This window comes from Vipera berus (assembly GCF_964194415.1).
Source record: "Vipera berus genome assembly, chromosome: 2".
Classification (NCBI taxonomy): Eukaryota; Metazoa; Chordata; class Lepidosauria; order Squamata; family Viperidae; genus Vipera; species Vipera berus.
In genome coordinates, this window is record NC_138203.1 from 212,970,041 (window position 1) to 212,984,702 (window position 14,662).

At 38.8% G+C, this 14,662-nt stretch overlaps 1 protein-coding gene across 6 annotated transcripts in view; it reads right to left on the reverse strand.

The window, feature by feature from the left end:
* EBF1 (EBF transcription factor 1) overlaps positions 1 to 14,662 on the reverse strand; it is a 376,035-nt gene that overhangs the window by 28,673 nt on the left and 332,700 nt on the right. For all 6 annotated transcript variants that reach the window (XM_081317698.1, XM_081317695.1, XM_081317697.1 and 3 more), the window contains exon 11: positions 9,160 to 9,248. In XM_081317698.1, coding sequence (XP_081173824.1) covers positions 9,160 to 9,248 — 89 coding nt within the window. The remainder of the gene's footprint in view (positions 1 to 9,159; positions 9,249 to 14,662) is intronic.

Sequence of the window (14,662 nt, forward strand, 5' to 3'; positions counted from 1 at the left end):
ATAATCCAGACCCATGCCATTTAGGGCTTTATAGGTCATCACCAGCACCTTGAATCTCACACGGAGGGCAACTGGAAGCCAATGCAGCTCGTGGAGAAGAGGTGTTACATGGGAGTATCGGGAGACTCCCATCACAACTTGCGTGGCTGCATTCTGCACCAGCTGAAGCCTCCGAATGGTCCTCAAGGGCAGCCCCATGTAGAGAGCATTGCAGTAGTCTATCCGGGAGGTCACGAGCGCATGAGTGACTGTGCGTAGGGCATCTCAGTCCAGTTAGGGCCGCAACTGGCACATCAGGCGAACCTGGGCGAAATCTCCCCTGGCCACAGCTCCTATATGATCTTCCAAACTGAACCGTGAGTTCAGGAGGACACCCAGGTTGCGGGCCCTATCAACGGGGGGGGGGGTGTAACACCTCACCCCCCATCGATAAAGATGGAATAGTCTGGTTAACCCGATATGCCGATATGCACAGCCACTCAGTCTTGGCAGGATTGAGACGAAGCCTGTTTCTCCCCATCCAAACCCGGACCGCCTCCAGGCAACAGGACATCACGTTGAGGGCATCACTGGGTTGGTTCGAGGTGGAAAGAAAAAGCTGGGTATCATCAGCATACTGATGATACCCTACCCCAAAACCCCGAATGAGCTCACCCAGCGGCTTCATATAGATGTTGAACAAGAGGGGAGAGAGGACCGACCCCTGAGGAACTCCACAAATGAGAGGCCTCAGGGCGGACCTCTGCCCTCCCGTCAACACCAACTGCGAGCGGCCCAGGAGGTAGGAGGAGAACCACTGTAAAACAGTGACACCCACTCCCAACCCCCTGAGACGCTGCAGTAGGATATCATGGTCAATGGTATCAAAAGCCGCTGAGAGGTCTAATGGGACTAGGACAGAGGAACAAACCCTGTCCCAAGCCTGCCAGAGATCATTCACCAGCGCGACCAATGCCGTCTCCGTGCTGTACCCGGGCCTAAAGCCCAATTGGTATGGGTCCAGATAATCAGTTTCCTCCAGGAACAGAGGAAGCTAATGCTCCACCATGCTCTCAACAACCTTCGCAAGAAAGCGAAGGTTGGAGACCGGACGATAGTTGTTCAAAATAGCCAGGTCCAGGGCAGGCTTCTTGAGGAAGGGCCTCACCACCTCCTCCTTCAAGGCGGCAGGGAAGGTACCCTCCCTCAAAGAAGCAGTTATTACTGCCTGGAACCAGCCTCGTGTCTCCTCCCGAGCTGCATACACAAGCCAGGAGGGGCATGGGTCCAATAAACACATGGTGGAACTCAGTCTCCTCATGATCCTGTCCACCTCATCCGGGGTCACAGGATCGAATTCACTCCAGATAACATTCTCAAGACCACTCGATTCCCCCCCATCAGTCTCTGCCCAGTCAGAATCCAAACCGGCCCAAATCTGAGTGATTTTGTCCATCAGATGATGGCTAAACTCCTCAGCCCGCCCCTGCAAGGGCTCCTCCCTCACCTCCTGATTAAGGAGGGAGCGAGTCACCCTAAACAGGATGGCCGGGCGATTATCTGCGGACGTGATGAGGGCAGCGAAGTAGTTAGACTTAGCCGTCATCATTGCCGCGAGATAAGACATCGTAGAGGTTCTTAACCGCAATCAGTCAGATTCAGAACGGCTGGATCTCCAACAGCTCTCTAGACCCCGTCTCCTACACTTCATCTCCCAGAGCTCCACGGAAAACCATGGAGCCCACCCGGATCTGCACCAGGTCAGGGGTCGCAAGGGTACAACACGGTCGAGCGCCTCAGTGGCAGCCCTTTCCCAGGCATCCACCAAGGCGTTGGCCGGGCTGTGAGTGAGGGAGATAGGTATATAGTCAAAATGTTTTGAATTTGAAGCGTTTTGTATGTCATTGACTATAGCGATAAGATAATAAAACAGCACTAGTAATTGGCAGTTTATAATATGTGGACTGGTATAGTACCTTAAATCATTTACTAAATGGAGATTTATTAACTCCAGTAGGTGAAAACTTTGTTTTAAAGATAGAATCACCATATAAAATCTTTCATAATCCATTTCCACATTTCCCACATTTTTAGTGAGGATTCTAACATACAAGATTTCAGAGACCACTGGAATTGGACAACAGATCAATTTAAATACATTTAAATAATTATAATAAATGAAGAAGCCAAAGTTCTCTGGTGCTTTAGAATTCAAACAGGTAAGCATCTGCTACACAACACCCCAGACTTAATAATTGTTGATAAGAAAGACAAAAAAGTTGGGATAGAGCACATTGCAATACCTGGAGATAGCAGAATGGAAGACAAAGAACTGGAGAAAATTACAAAACATAAAGACCTGCAAATAAAAGTACAACTGTGGCAAAAGAACACAAAGGCAGTAATAATAATAATATGTGCCTTGGGTGCAATTCCAAAACATCTGGAGCACCACTTTAATTCCATCGGCATTGACAAAATTGTTATCGGTCAACTGCAAAAGCCATCTTTATTTGGAACAATGTATATTCTGAGATGATACCTTTAACACTATGAAACAACAGTATTGCTTATCCTAGATTCTTGGGAAGGACTTAATAGGTTGATAAAAATGGCAAATCCAGTCTAAACATCTTGCTGACATAACTAATGCAAGCAAAATAATGTATGCTATAAGAATGTGTTAGCAGGCAGTTCTGGATGTCCAATGCCTTGTTTGCAAATTTTATCCATATGTATTTCTGACATATATAGGAGACTATGCTAATAATTACTGCTCATGTTGATCAATTATCTCCATAATACCTATGTTCAGAGCACAGAGAGTTGCAGGGGTGACCTTCATGTACTTAGCTGGGACAAACAGTTTTATTTTATCAGGAGACACAGCAATGGTAAACATTTAATTTATTCATTCTTTTCCCTGCATTTTCAGTTTGGATCTGGACTTAGTTATATTGATAGTGGAGTGTATCCAGACTGTAGATGAAACGGAAAGCAGGGCAAGATATGAAACACCCCTCAAACACCCAACATTATTATCTACATCTGTCTGGCTACTAGTTTCAGAATTCCAAGCAAAAAGTATTCCAACTCCAGGGAGATGCTACAACCTTTTACATTCAAACTTTATTTCCAGTTATATAATGTAGAGAAATAAAAAGAGTTTGCATTTAACATGTGCAAGCTATAATTTATTAGATTCATAATGAGAAAGGCAGACCAGGCAAGCAATGTTCCAAGTGATTAAGGAGCTATAATAGTTGGATGCTCTAAGCAGCATCCAGACTCTTATATAGTTTTTCCTATATAAACTGGTTATCAAAGGAATGCATCTTTTGCATTGAGCTGTATCTTAGTTGTTCCATTTACTCTTTCATGTCATTCCTCAGCAACTGCATATTACTGATATTTTCAAAAGATTACAGGCTACAAATGTGATATCTAAATTGCTTGTTGCGCATCCATAAAAATGCTAAAACAGTATTACTGTAATTAGAATACACTGTACAGCACACGGTGACTCCTGCTTTTATGCGCCACTTGGTTTCCTTTAGGATAAATGACTAAGCCTGAATACTTTGCTAGGAGGGAAATTTTCCAATTGGAAACAGGGCTGCCATGTGACTGGAGACCAGATTTCAATGTTTGCTGGCACGTAGCTGTGCTGAGTAGCTCTGGGCACAAGTAAACCAGCAAATGCCTGGTTTACTAAATTATGATCGGGGGAGCCTTTGCAGTTCTGACAGAAAGGGTGTCTCTTCATGGGTTGCTTAAATTGTTCGGTCTTTAAATATTCAGCATGAGGCTAATGTGAACTGATGAAGGGAAACTGCAAACATTCACTCACAATGTAGACAGGGAGAGAGAGATGTGCAACATATCACCTGGCCTGTGGAGGTGGAAATGATTTATATTTAAAGACATTGCTGTCTACTTCCATTGCTTTAAGGTGCTCTTAATTAGCCTAGTGCTTCAAAATAAGGAAACACGCACGCACAGAGAAGCATCCAAATCCAACTGACAGGAGTCCAAGAAAGTCTCTTTCCACACCTTGGCCAGCCTTCCAAAAAAAAAAAATCAGCAAAGACATCAACACATCTGTAACAGAATGCTTCTTCCTAATTATGTTACTTCTGGAAGGGGGTGGGGGAGGGAGGATGCTTTCTTTACTGCCACCTGCTGGACTGGCAATAACCCTTTGTCATACCAGAGACGCAAGCACTCTCACTTTAGAGCAGGGGTGTCAAACTCAATTGCATGGAGGGCCGCATCAGCATTGTGGTTGCCCTCAGGGGGCCGGGTGGGTGTGGCCTGGGTGGGCGTGGCCTAATGGTTGGGCGTGGCTAGAGTGCGTATGGCCTACTGGGTGGGCGTGGCCAGCTCTACATCGTTGGCATCAAGGGTGCCTATGGGGGCCTGGGCAGGAGTGGGACAGATCTGGGGGTCTCTGGCAGAAGGAGGGTCTCTGGGCCAGGGCCAAGGCAGCGGGGGCCGTTCCCTCCCTGTTTCCAGGATGGCTTCGCGGGCCACATGAAACTACTTCACAGGCCGGATCCGGCCCCCGGGCCTTGTGTTTGACATGTCTGCTTTAGAGGAAGGAAAGTTACGTCAAGCATTTAAAAAACTATGATCCGAAACACATTATATTAGAAGTTTTTATTGTTGCTATGTTGCCATAACAACATAAAGGCAGCAGCAGATGACTTAAGCTAAGTTTGCTGCTCATCTGGCCGTTAAAATGAGTACAGTTCACCTCACAAGTTCCCCATATGGACCCTTAGCGTATAGTAATGAGGAAACCATATGGTGGGAAAAGAAATGCACAGAAAACAATTGTGCTCCAGTGGATAAGTAAACCGGGCAGAAAGTTATGGAGGCCCACAGCAGAGACCATGGTCTGTGTGCTGGCTAGCTCAGGGGTGGCTCTTCCAGAAGGGAATTCCTCCAGCCTTTTCTTAAGCTACTTCTTAATGTGCATGTACAAATTGGACAAAACAGATATTGAACATTTTGCAGCATCATTCACCTCCTAAGCTGTCAGTCTTGCATACAAATCAGCACAGGGTAGCCTTATCCAACTGTCATTCTTAAAAGAGAACATTGACCTATTTCTAAGAAGTAAAAAATAATAATAATGTTTGAGTTAACCCTTTTAGAAACACTTGCATCTTTTTGCATTTGCGCTTGGCTGTAAATAATCTTGGTATGTACAACACTTTTCAGAAGGTAGGTGGAAAAGTAGAATTTACATTATGTATTACACATTGCAAGGGACGCGGTGGCTCAGTGGGTTAGGACGCTGAGCTTGTCGATCAGAAGGTCGGCAGTTTGGCGGGTCGAATCCCGAGTGCCGCATAACAGAGTGAGCGCCTGTTACTCGTCCCAGCTTCTGCCCACCTAGCAGTTCGAAAGCACGTAAAAATGCAAGTAGAAAAATAGGGACCACTATGGTGGGAAGGTAACAGCGTTCCGTGCACCTTTGGTGTCTAGTCATGCCGGCCACATGACCACGGAGACTTCCTCGGACAAACGCTGGCTCTTCGGCTATGAAACGGAGATGAGCACCGGCCCCTAGAGTCGGAAACGACTAGCACACATGTGCGGGGGAACCTTTACCTTTACTTATTACACATTACTTAAGTATTTCCAAAAAAATGAAAAGAAACCCAAAACCCAAACAAAGCCTATAGCTCACTCTTCTGTACAAATGCTCAGTTCAGGATATACTGTAGGACTAACCAGATATTCAACTAGTAAGACAGCTTTCTACAAGCTGCAAAGTCAATTTTGTACTACACATGCTTCATAAAAGATGAATATAAATGCATTAGTTAGACACGGTAAGCTAAATTAGAAGGTCAGGCAGGGCTGGAAGGGGTGAAAAATCACACAACCAATGACTGTAATTACTCTTTTTTAAAGTCTATTAAGTGGTGTTGTTCTATCAAGGCTCAGGGGTATAAGACATGAAGTACAAGATAAAGTAATGTGTATTTATTACTCCCACAGGATCAATTTACTAGATATTTTCAGCTCCACAGAACAAAATACACAAATGCAGTCTTTGTTGCTTTCATCAAAATTCTGGCACACATATTTCCAAAGGAACTACTGTGTTAAAAAGAAAATGTCTTTATGGGATTAGCATCTTTTCATGTGTTTTATCATTTTGTTGTATGTGTATATCTAAAGGTATGACATTACATTTTTTTAAATAAGTAGTTCAATCAAAGTGAACAGCTATTTCTCAGTGACAAAGACTTTTTATCCTATGTTTCAATCCCTGTGACCAAACCACTGAAAAGACCCTGGTCAGAAACCAGGAAAATCACTTAGGGAAAATCACTTAAACTGTAATTAAGGGTCCATCACATTCCTATTTTTGAGTTATTATTTTTATGTTTTCCAAACCCCTCATCACACAATTTCAAATGCTGTGTTATCTTCTGTAGATCACTCTTCTAAGATCCTATTTATGACAAGTGTCTACTTTATTAGATGGACAATCATTAATTCCTTCTCAATAGAAATTGTACTTCAGGCTAAGTCAAGCTGTTTGCATTAAGCACTAGCCAATCAACTACATGTTGCACCATTGCTCAGAATCCTTGCTCTTGGTCTTTTGCTTTAAGTGAACATGGCCCAAGAGCAAAGTGATCTGTATGGCTCTTTCTATCCTTTGTATGCTAAGGATTTTAATCGTAGATTCTAAATTGCACAATCTGTTGTAACCAATTCTTGAGTAAACACTAACCCACTAAGAAAAAGCCATGGAATGCTTGCATATTTCTGCTGACCTTCAAGAAGACATTCTCCTGCACAATTCCAATATGGCTGTGACTTTCAGCTGTCAAAATGTCTTTGTTTTAGAGTTATCCCTGATTTTGGATTTTTCACAATATCAACATAATCTCCTCCTATGTGGTTTTAGTATAATGCCTCATGTAGAAAATTCATAACATTTTCGTTCTTGTCATATCACTATGAAAGTAGTATTGATGACCTTTTTTTACAAAGGAAGTTATTTCCAAGATCATTGAGGAAAAAAATGATATATATTGTAAGTGCCCAACTATACAAGAGAAATCAAGCAAATAACAAATGAAAGTGCCCTATTAGATAGTTCATTCCGGAGTAGAATCTCTCCAATAATTAGTATTCTCTCTCAGACTACCAAATGATGCGACATATGGCCACATAAACTCCAGCTTCAAAAAACAGCACAAAAGACTCCTAATGACAGTCAAGTTTTTAACTGACCCCATCTAGAAGATAAACACAAAATCAACCTTCAGTTTTTGCAGAATTAACCATTCTCTGAACCTATACTGTCAAATGAAGCCATCAAACATCCTACCAAATTATTCAGTTTAACAAGATAGCTGAATAGCATCTGCTATTATTTTAAAGCTAAAATAAGACCTTCATTTCAAAGGAGAAAAAACTGAGAAATGGCCATGAGTTCTGCTTTCTAAAACAAGTCCAGAATTTCAGATGCCAATGCCCAATTCACAATGTATATTCAGCACGGGAATGCCATATATGTGCTTAATTTTTTATGTATTCATGATCTTCATGGAATAACCATGAAGATCATTTATTATCAATTTTAACCCACTTCTAGCTACATGATACCTATGATGCCCTCTTCAGCATTCCAAAAATATTGTCACTGTCACTCCCACATTTCTATGACCCAGTTTACTTGAAAACTGCCCATTGGCAAAACCTTATCTAAATGATTGTTGTATTTTGCGTGTATACAAAAATATATATATACTGAGACCTAATATATTCAGCCAATTCTTTTTAAATCTTCAGTGCCTGAGTACAGTGACATATCTTTCTGGCTTTCATGTTTACCAATTTGACTTTAAAAAAAATCCTAGCATCCTCTAACAAACCATTTTTATAATCATGGTACAATTCTCACAATACAGTTCATAAATATCCACATTCTTTGTTTCATCAAATGCCATTGTGTTTCCTTCATATTTCTATGTAGGAAGCCTACCACAGGAATTGGGGACTTGTTCAACAACATTCCTTCTGGATGGTATTTTTAGCATTAATGTTAAAATATTTAATGCTAATTTTAGTATTAATTAGTATTTGTTAATTTTATTGTTGATATTAAATCACTGTGGTTAATTTACCATTAACATTTATGTTAGCTAACTGGAGTGTCAACGCTGCAAATGAATTTGGCTCAAGCCATTTCTACTTTGTTTTCGGTTGCCACAGAATTGGAAGGGGTGTGTGTGTGTACTTTTAAGTTTAAATAAAACAATAAATTGTCTTGTGGGAACCAAGGTCATAGCTGCCTGAGTTTGGCAGGCTGAAGTTTCCCTTAGAAAGCCTGCCAAAGTAGATTATTGGGGAATGTGATTTATGGCCTATTATTGGGGTGGGAAATTCAACTTTGTAACATTGTAACCTTTGGGAGGGAACTTCAGTCTTGGTTTCATTTACGATCATGCCGATACCATGTAGCCAATAAATATGTTTTTTAAGGAAACCTCTTGCCTTGGAGTTCTCTTTTTACTGGTCTCATCTATCGGAACCATGACTTGGAGTTTATGAGAGGGGGCGAGGAGATTAAATATGAATGATTAAAATGTTTATTCAATGTAAGAAGTTACTTGGTAAAACTACAAACTTACTTGGTAAAACTACAGACTTACTTGGTAAAACTACAAACTAAGTTTGTGTACTTGCTTGCTTGGGATTTTGATAATGGAATCGCTGGATTAAAAAACCTGGAATCTTTTGACCATCCACACTGATCAGAAGTAACTCTGTATCTTCCTCCAATTTTTAAAGTGTCTATCAGTACTGATGGTCCAATTGCTAAAAGAGCTATAAATCCGACCTTCATATGTGCATGATTTTGTACTTTATGCATAATAATATTTTCTTGAACAAGGCTCAGTAAGTAAAGGTAGCTGTTGCATCTCTTTAAACGCAGATGTATTTAATGAGAATACAGCTGGATGCAACAAAGCTGAACCAGATACAAACAAGCTTCATACACAGCATGTGGCTGTGGTATTCTAAATGTAAATGTTGACTGCATATTGTGCTGAAGTGTTATTTGAAAAACACATGATGCATTACAGACTTAATCATAAACACAGATACATACGTATGCACACTCATACACTACATTTTGCTGACCTTTGGCAAACGCTCAGGGTCACCTGGATGCCTTGGGATGACTTTCTGTAACCTTTGGAAGCCATAGTCAATGGTTGGTTCATTCAAAGCTGGAACAAGAAAAATAGTAATTAAGCAACTGAGTATTCCACTGAAAATTCTTCAGTTCTAGATCTGAAGAAAATTCATTTCCTAAAGGTTTTTTAGTTTACTTGTTTTCAACTTTTCCAGCCATGTATATTTTCCTTATGATATTAATGATGTGCTTTTGAGATGGAAAATGAAGTAAGAGTTTTTGCAGAAGTCAATACTACTTAAATAAAAAAAAATCACAAGTAACACATATGAAGAATCAGAAGAAGAGTTAAAAACTGCATGTAACTAATTGCTCATATGTCAGCTTCTAAACGTGAACATCTGGGTAAAATAATGATAACCTTCTATTTGGTAAGTAATCAGTACTGTTAATATTACACTTCACAATGACCTGAAATCATGGAAAATTTGGTCAGTTCTGTTTTACTTATTAAACATGAACATTTATGACCAATTTTCTTTTCAGAAAAAAAAAATTACAGGCACCTTTACCAAATCCATAACATCCATTTAGCAGTATCAGAAGATGCCGACACAGCGAGAGCACAAACATTCTAAAAACAAAATGAACTTTTAAGAATCTATGGACATAGAAGAAAAGCGTATTTATAACACGGCAAAGTAAAAGTTTTTGCTAACTGCCTCTTTTTAGGGAAAGGGATTGCCTTTGGAGATGATTAAAAATATCTTTATGTATAGATAAATAAAGTTAAATAATGGCATTGTATGTAGTATATTCAACTGTTTGGACATAGTGTCTTCTTCCAATTAGACATTTTCTATTATAACATTTTTATTTCATAAACTTGTATCTATTTCCATGGTTTCTTATGTTAGTTTAGGACAAGGATTCTTAATTATTCTACAGGGTTAGCATTGTGATAAGCAAGGAAGAGCAGACAGTTTCCAACAATGGAGTTCACAGACTGTACCACTGATGGTTCAGTGATTAGTATGCAGTATTGCAGGCTAACTCTGGCTACAGTCTTGTGGTTGATCATGATCTATTTGAGGTTAATTCAGCCTTCCATCCTTCTGAGGTCAGTAAAACGAGGACCTGATTGTTGGGGGTAATATGCTGACACTGTAAACTGTTCAGAGAGTGCTGTAAAGCATCATGGAGCAAGTGCACAAATCTAAGTGACATTACTATTGGTATTTAGTCACTGTCCTCTATCCAAGAAACTCCAGTCTGAGTTAGAGTTTATTATTTGGCATTTTAATATCAGGTGTCACAATGTTTTAAATTTCAACGGGATATCGAAATTTATTGAAATAGGAAGCAACACCTTCCTATTGTTCAAATAAATAAAATGAAGTTCTCATTGCAATAGTGAAATTCTGGATTAACTTGTTACTTCATACAGCTGAATAAATGGATTCATTTATAGATTCTTGGAAGTTTTTCTTGTTTTTAATAAGAGGAGCAAACCTCCTCCATCAAGCATAAAATAGGTTCCTTCATTCGCACAGGTCCTTCTATAAATGTTTTTCCATAGATAAAAAGATTAATGATTTTTTTAAAAAAAAAATTAGATTGAGTAACACTTTTATTTGTATTTGTAACATTCATCCATACATTAAAAAACAAAGTTAACACATACTATAAAAATGCTTTCCCATTACTCTAAGTTTCAAAAGTACATTGAAAGTACTGCTGGTTTTAAAGAAGGTATTAAATTCAAATAGGTCCCAAGGCTAATGGAAGCAATTTGTGTACCAACCCAAACTGACTGGCCTACTTTTCAAAATACAGATATGATAATCTCATGGTTTTAAAAGGACATTTAAATTGAAAGACTGTGAATATAGTATATAATTATACCAATAGCACCCTTTAACTTGTCAGCTTGTAAATCTAAATGGCTATCAATCATTTCTAAAGAGGAAATAAACCTTAAAATTCTTTGATTGACTGTGCTTACTTTTTATGTATTCTTTTTTTTAAAAAAAAGAAAAAATGGATTAAAGTGGCCAGAAATCAATTTACAAAAATACATTATTTTACATAGGTGAGTAAAAAGCCAGTAATTATTCTTCCCAAAGAAAGTACTTTCCCTCACTTATGTATTTTAAGTTGTAAGAAAGTTTGGATAAGTTTTTTATTAAAACATTTTTCTAAATGAAATGCTTATTGAAGTAACTAATATAATACCATTTTCATTTAAGGTAATGCAATCATTTTTGCAAATATGAGATTTAAGCCATTTTCTCCTATCTAAACAATAAACTTTCAACCTGTCTCTTGTGTGAATTAACTAAAATTATACCCAGGTGCACAAAACCTGTCTGTCTATGCTCATGTATGAGTTAAGACACAATATTTATTATTCTTTCCATTTTAAGAATTACTATTTAAGCCCTTGAGGAAGAACTTTCTTTGAATGCAGTCAGTCTAGGAAACTCTTTATGCAATGTACTTAAAATTGTACCTTAAAATTTCCAAAACATTCCATACAATAATAAAATAAATAAAACTTTAGATGAATTTCTTTTACAATGCTTTAGAAATAAGGGTATTATGTATACAATGAAATGATCATTTTTGTAAAGAATAATAATGCCAGCAAGACACATGGATATATTTCACCTTGGACAAGTTAAGTGATCCCATAGATTCCTTTTCATGGTGCTTAGTGGCTGTCTGGGTCTTGATAGGGAACAACAGCTTCAATTGAATCTTGGTGCGATGGAGTGGCTATGGATTATATCCATGGGTTTACCAACTTTGGTCCTGGATGGGGAGGCATTGCCCCAGACATACCCTGTACATAATCTTGGAGTCGTTCTGGACTCATGTCACCTACTCAAAGATCAGGTGTCACTTGTAGTTAGGAGAGTCTTTGTTTGACTTCATCTTGTATACCAGTTACACCCTTTCCTGGATGAAGAAGCCTTTCTTTCAGTCATAATCATACTCTGATTATTTCTTGTATGAAAACTACAATCTGCTCTACAGTGCCATAACCATGTGTGACACAAATGGGGTAGTGCTATTGCCCATGTGACACTCAACTAATGCCACCCTGTTTTTGTCATGTGGTAGCGTTTTCACTGCGTGGCCTCCTGTTTACGTAGCAGCAGCGCTAGTGTGAGTGGGGGTGAGTGCACATGTGTGCATGCACTGGCCAGCCAGATGCAGCCTGGTGGCCAGTAGGCCACGGTCTGGTAGTGGGCCATGGCCCACAAGTTGGGGACCCCTGCTTTAGCCCCATTCTCCCATTCTTCTGGCCTTCAGAAAGTGTGTTAAAACCTGGCTCTGTCAATTGGCATGTGGGGCTTCCCGATACTCCCATGTAACACCTCTACTCCGTGAGCTGCATTGGCTTCCGGTTACCCTCCGGGTAAGATTCAAGGTTCTGGTTACGACCTATAAAGCCCTAAATGGCATGGGTCTGGGTTACTTACGGGAGCACCTGCTGCCGGCATCAACTTCCCTTCGTCCAGTGCGCTCCCACAGAGAGGGCCTCCTTAGGGTGCCGTCGGTCAAAGAGTGTCGACTGGCGGCCCCCAGGGGGAGGGCGTTCTCTGTGGGCGCGCCAGACCTTTGGAACCGTTTACCGGTGGAGCTCCGGATGGCTCCCGACCTTCGCTCCTTCCGACGTGACCTAAAAACATATTTATTTGAACAAGCCGGCCTGGTATTTTAACGTTTTGTATTAATTTATTGAATTGGGCTGTTGTATTTAATATTTTTTAATTTTATATATTGTATTTTATTGTATTGCCCTGTACACCGCCCTGAGTCCTTCGGGAGAAGGACGGTATAAAAATTAAATTAAATAAATAAAATAAATAAATATGCAACCGTGGGGGTGGTTGGTGTTGGGAGGATGTTCTCTTCACCTTTTTAAATCTTTAAATTTAAATATTTTAATCCCAGCCTTTTAAATTCTATTCTTAACTTTGTTCTCATTTATGGTTTTTATACTATGAGATCAGTTTTATTGTAAATCACCCAGAGTTACTTAGATGAGATGGGCAATGTAGAAATATGATGAATGAATGAATGAATGAATGAATGAATGAATGAATGAATGAATGAATGAATGAATTTATTTTTTTGCCCTGGAGCTCACCCAGCATGGATGGGGTCTAAAAATTGGGTGCTTTCATTTTCGTGTTTGGAAATTTAAGCAGTAACCTGGGAACTTTTAAGTTTTGTTGATATTTATTTCATTTCACTCTTTAAAACTCCAAAAGAGATCCTGGGTTTATCCACTTCTGAAATATAGTACTTAGCTAGCACGGAGAACAACTTTACTACCTGGGGGTTGCAGAGTTGTATTCTCAACTAACCTATAAGGCTCAAACCTGGGGAAACTTGCTTCAGGTCCTCATATTAAATATGCAAAGAACAAATAAAGCTCTGTATGCACCATATTTCTTTCATGTTCTCTACCATATTTAATTCAGTGCATTAAATCTTAGCACTGTCCCACATCTAGCCAACTTGGTTGGGGAAAAATATAACTTGTTGACCTGGCATACAACAATCCTAACAGCAAACATCCATTTATTTTTTTTTGAACTTTTACATACATATTCACATACATATGAACATATATCTTTGATATTTTTTCCTGTCCTTTTTGTTTAGGAAACATCTCAAAGAAGGCAATGACAAATCAATTCTTCTCTGGCAGTAATTGTTAGTCACTTATTAAACAAATTGATAACTGTCTCTTAAAATTAGTATACACAATTACTACCTGCACTGTTACCAAGAGAATTGTGTGGCTGAGAACAGTTCAGCTAGAAGAAACTTGTTTTTTAATCATTTTCAAACACAAAACAACACAGATCATTTATGAAAGAAAGCAACCTAATTCACAGCCAATTTAATTCTCCTTCAAATTCTTAGCAATGCATTTTCTTAACCAAAAATATAGAAAATCATCAAAATCCACTTTGTACACACATCCTCAAGTGAAAACATATATTCTGAGAATCTCCTATCTAAAGAACATTTTTAATACAGACTTAATTTTTTTAAAACAACAACAACACTATTTTTGTGATGATTATTACAAAGATAATTTATTATATATGAATTAGAATGGATGATGTATCATGAATAAATCCAATAGGTTCATCACCTGCCTGGATTATTACAATTGCATGAAAATGACCAAAGTATCCCATTAAAAGGTTTATTAACTAATATTTGAAGTGGAAAATATTGAAGTAATCTATCACCTCTTGTTTCCTACAATTTTTTAAAAAAAATAACATCTGCGACATTAATATTAAGATGTATAAATAAAACTTGTTTTTAAATAAATATGTTTCAATTTACGAATAGATAGCAACTGTGATTAATTTACCATGGTTTTATATTATAAAGAATTTTGTCCTGTTTTTGTTTGCACCTAACTCTTCCTATCTTTCAAAATATGCAAGTTTACTTCTGGACTTAATGAGGATT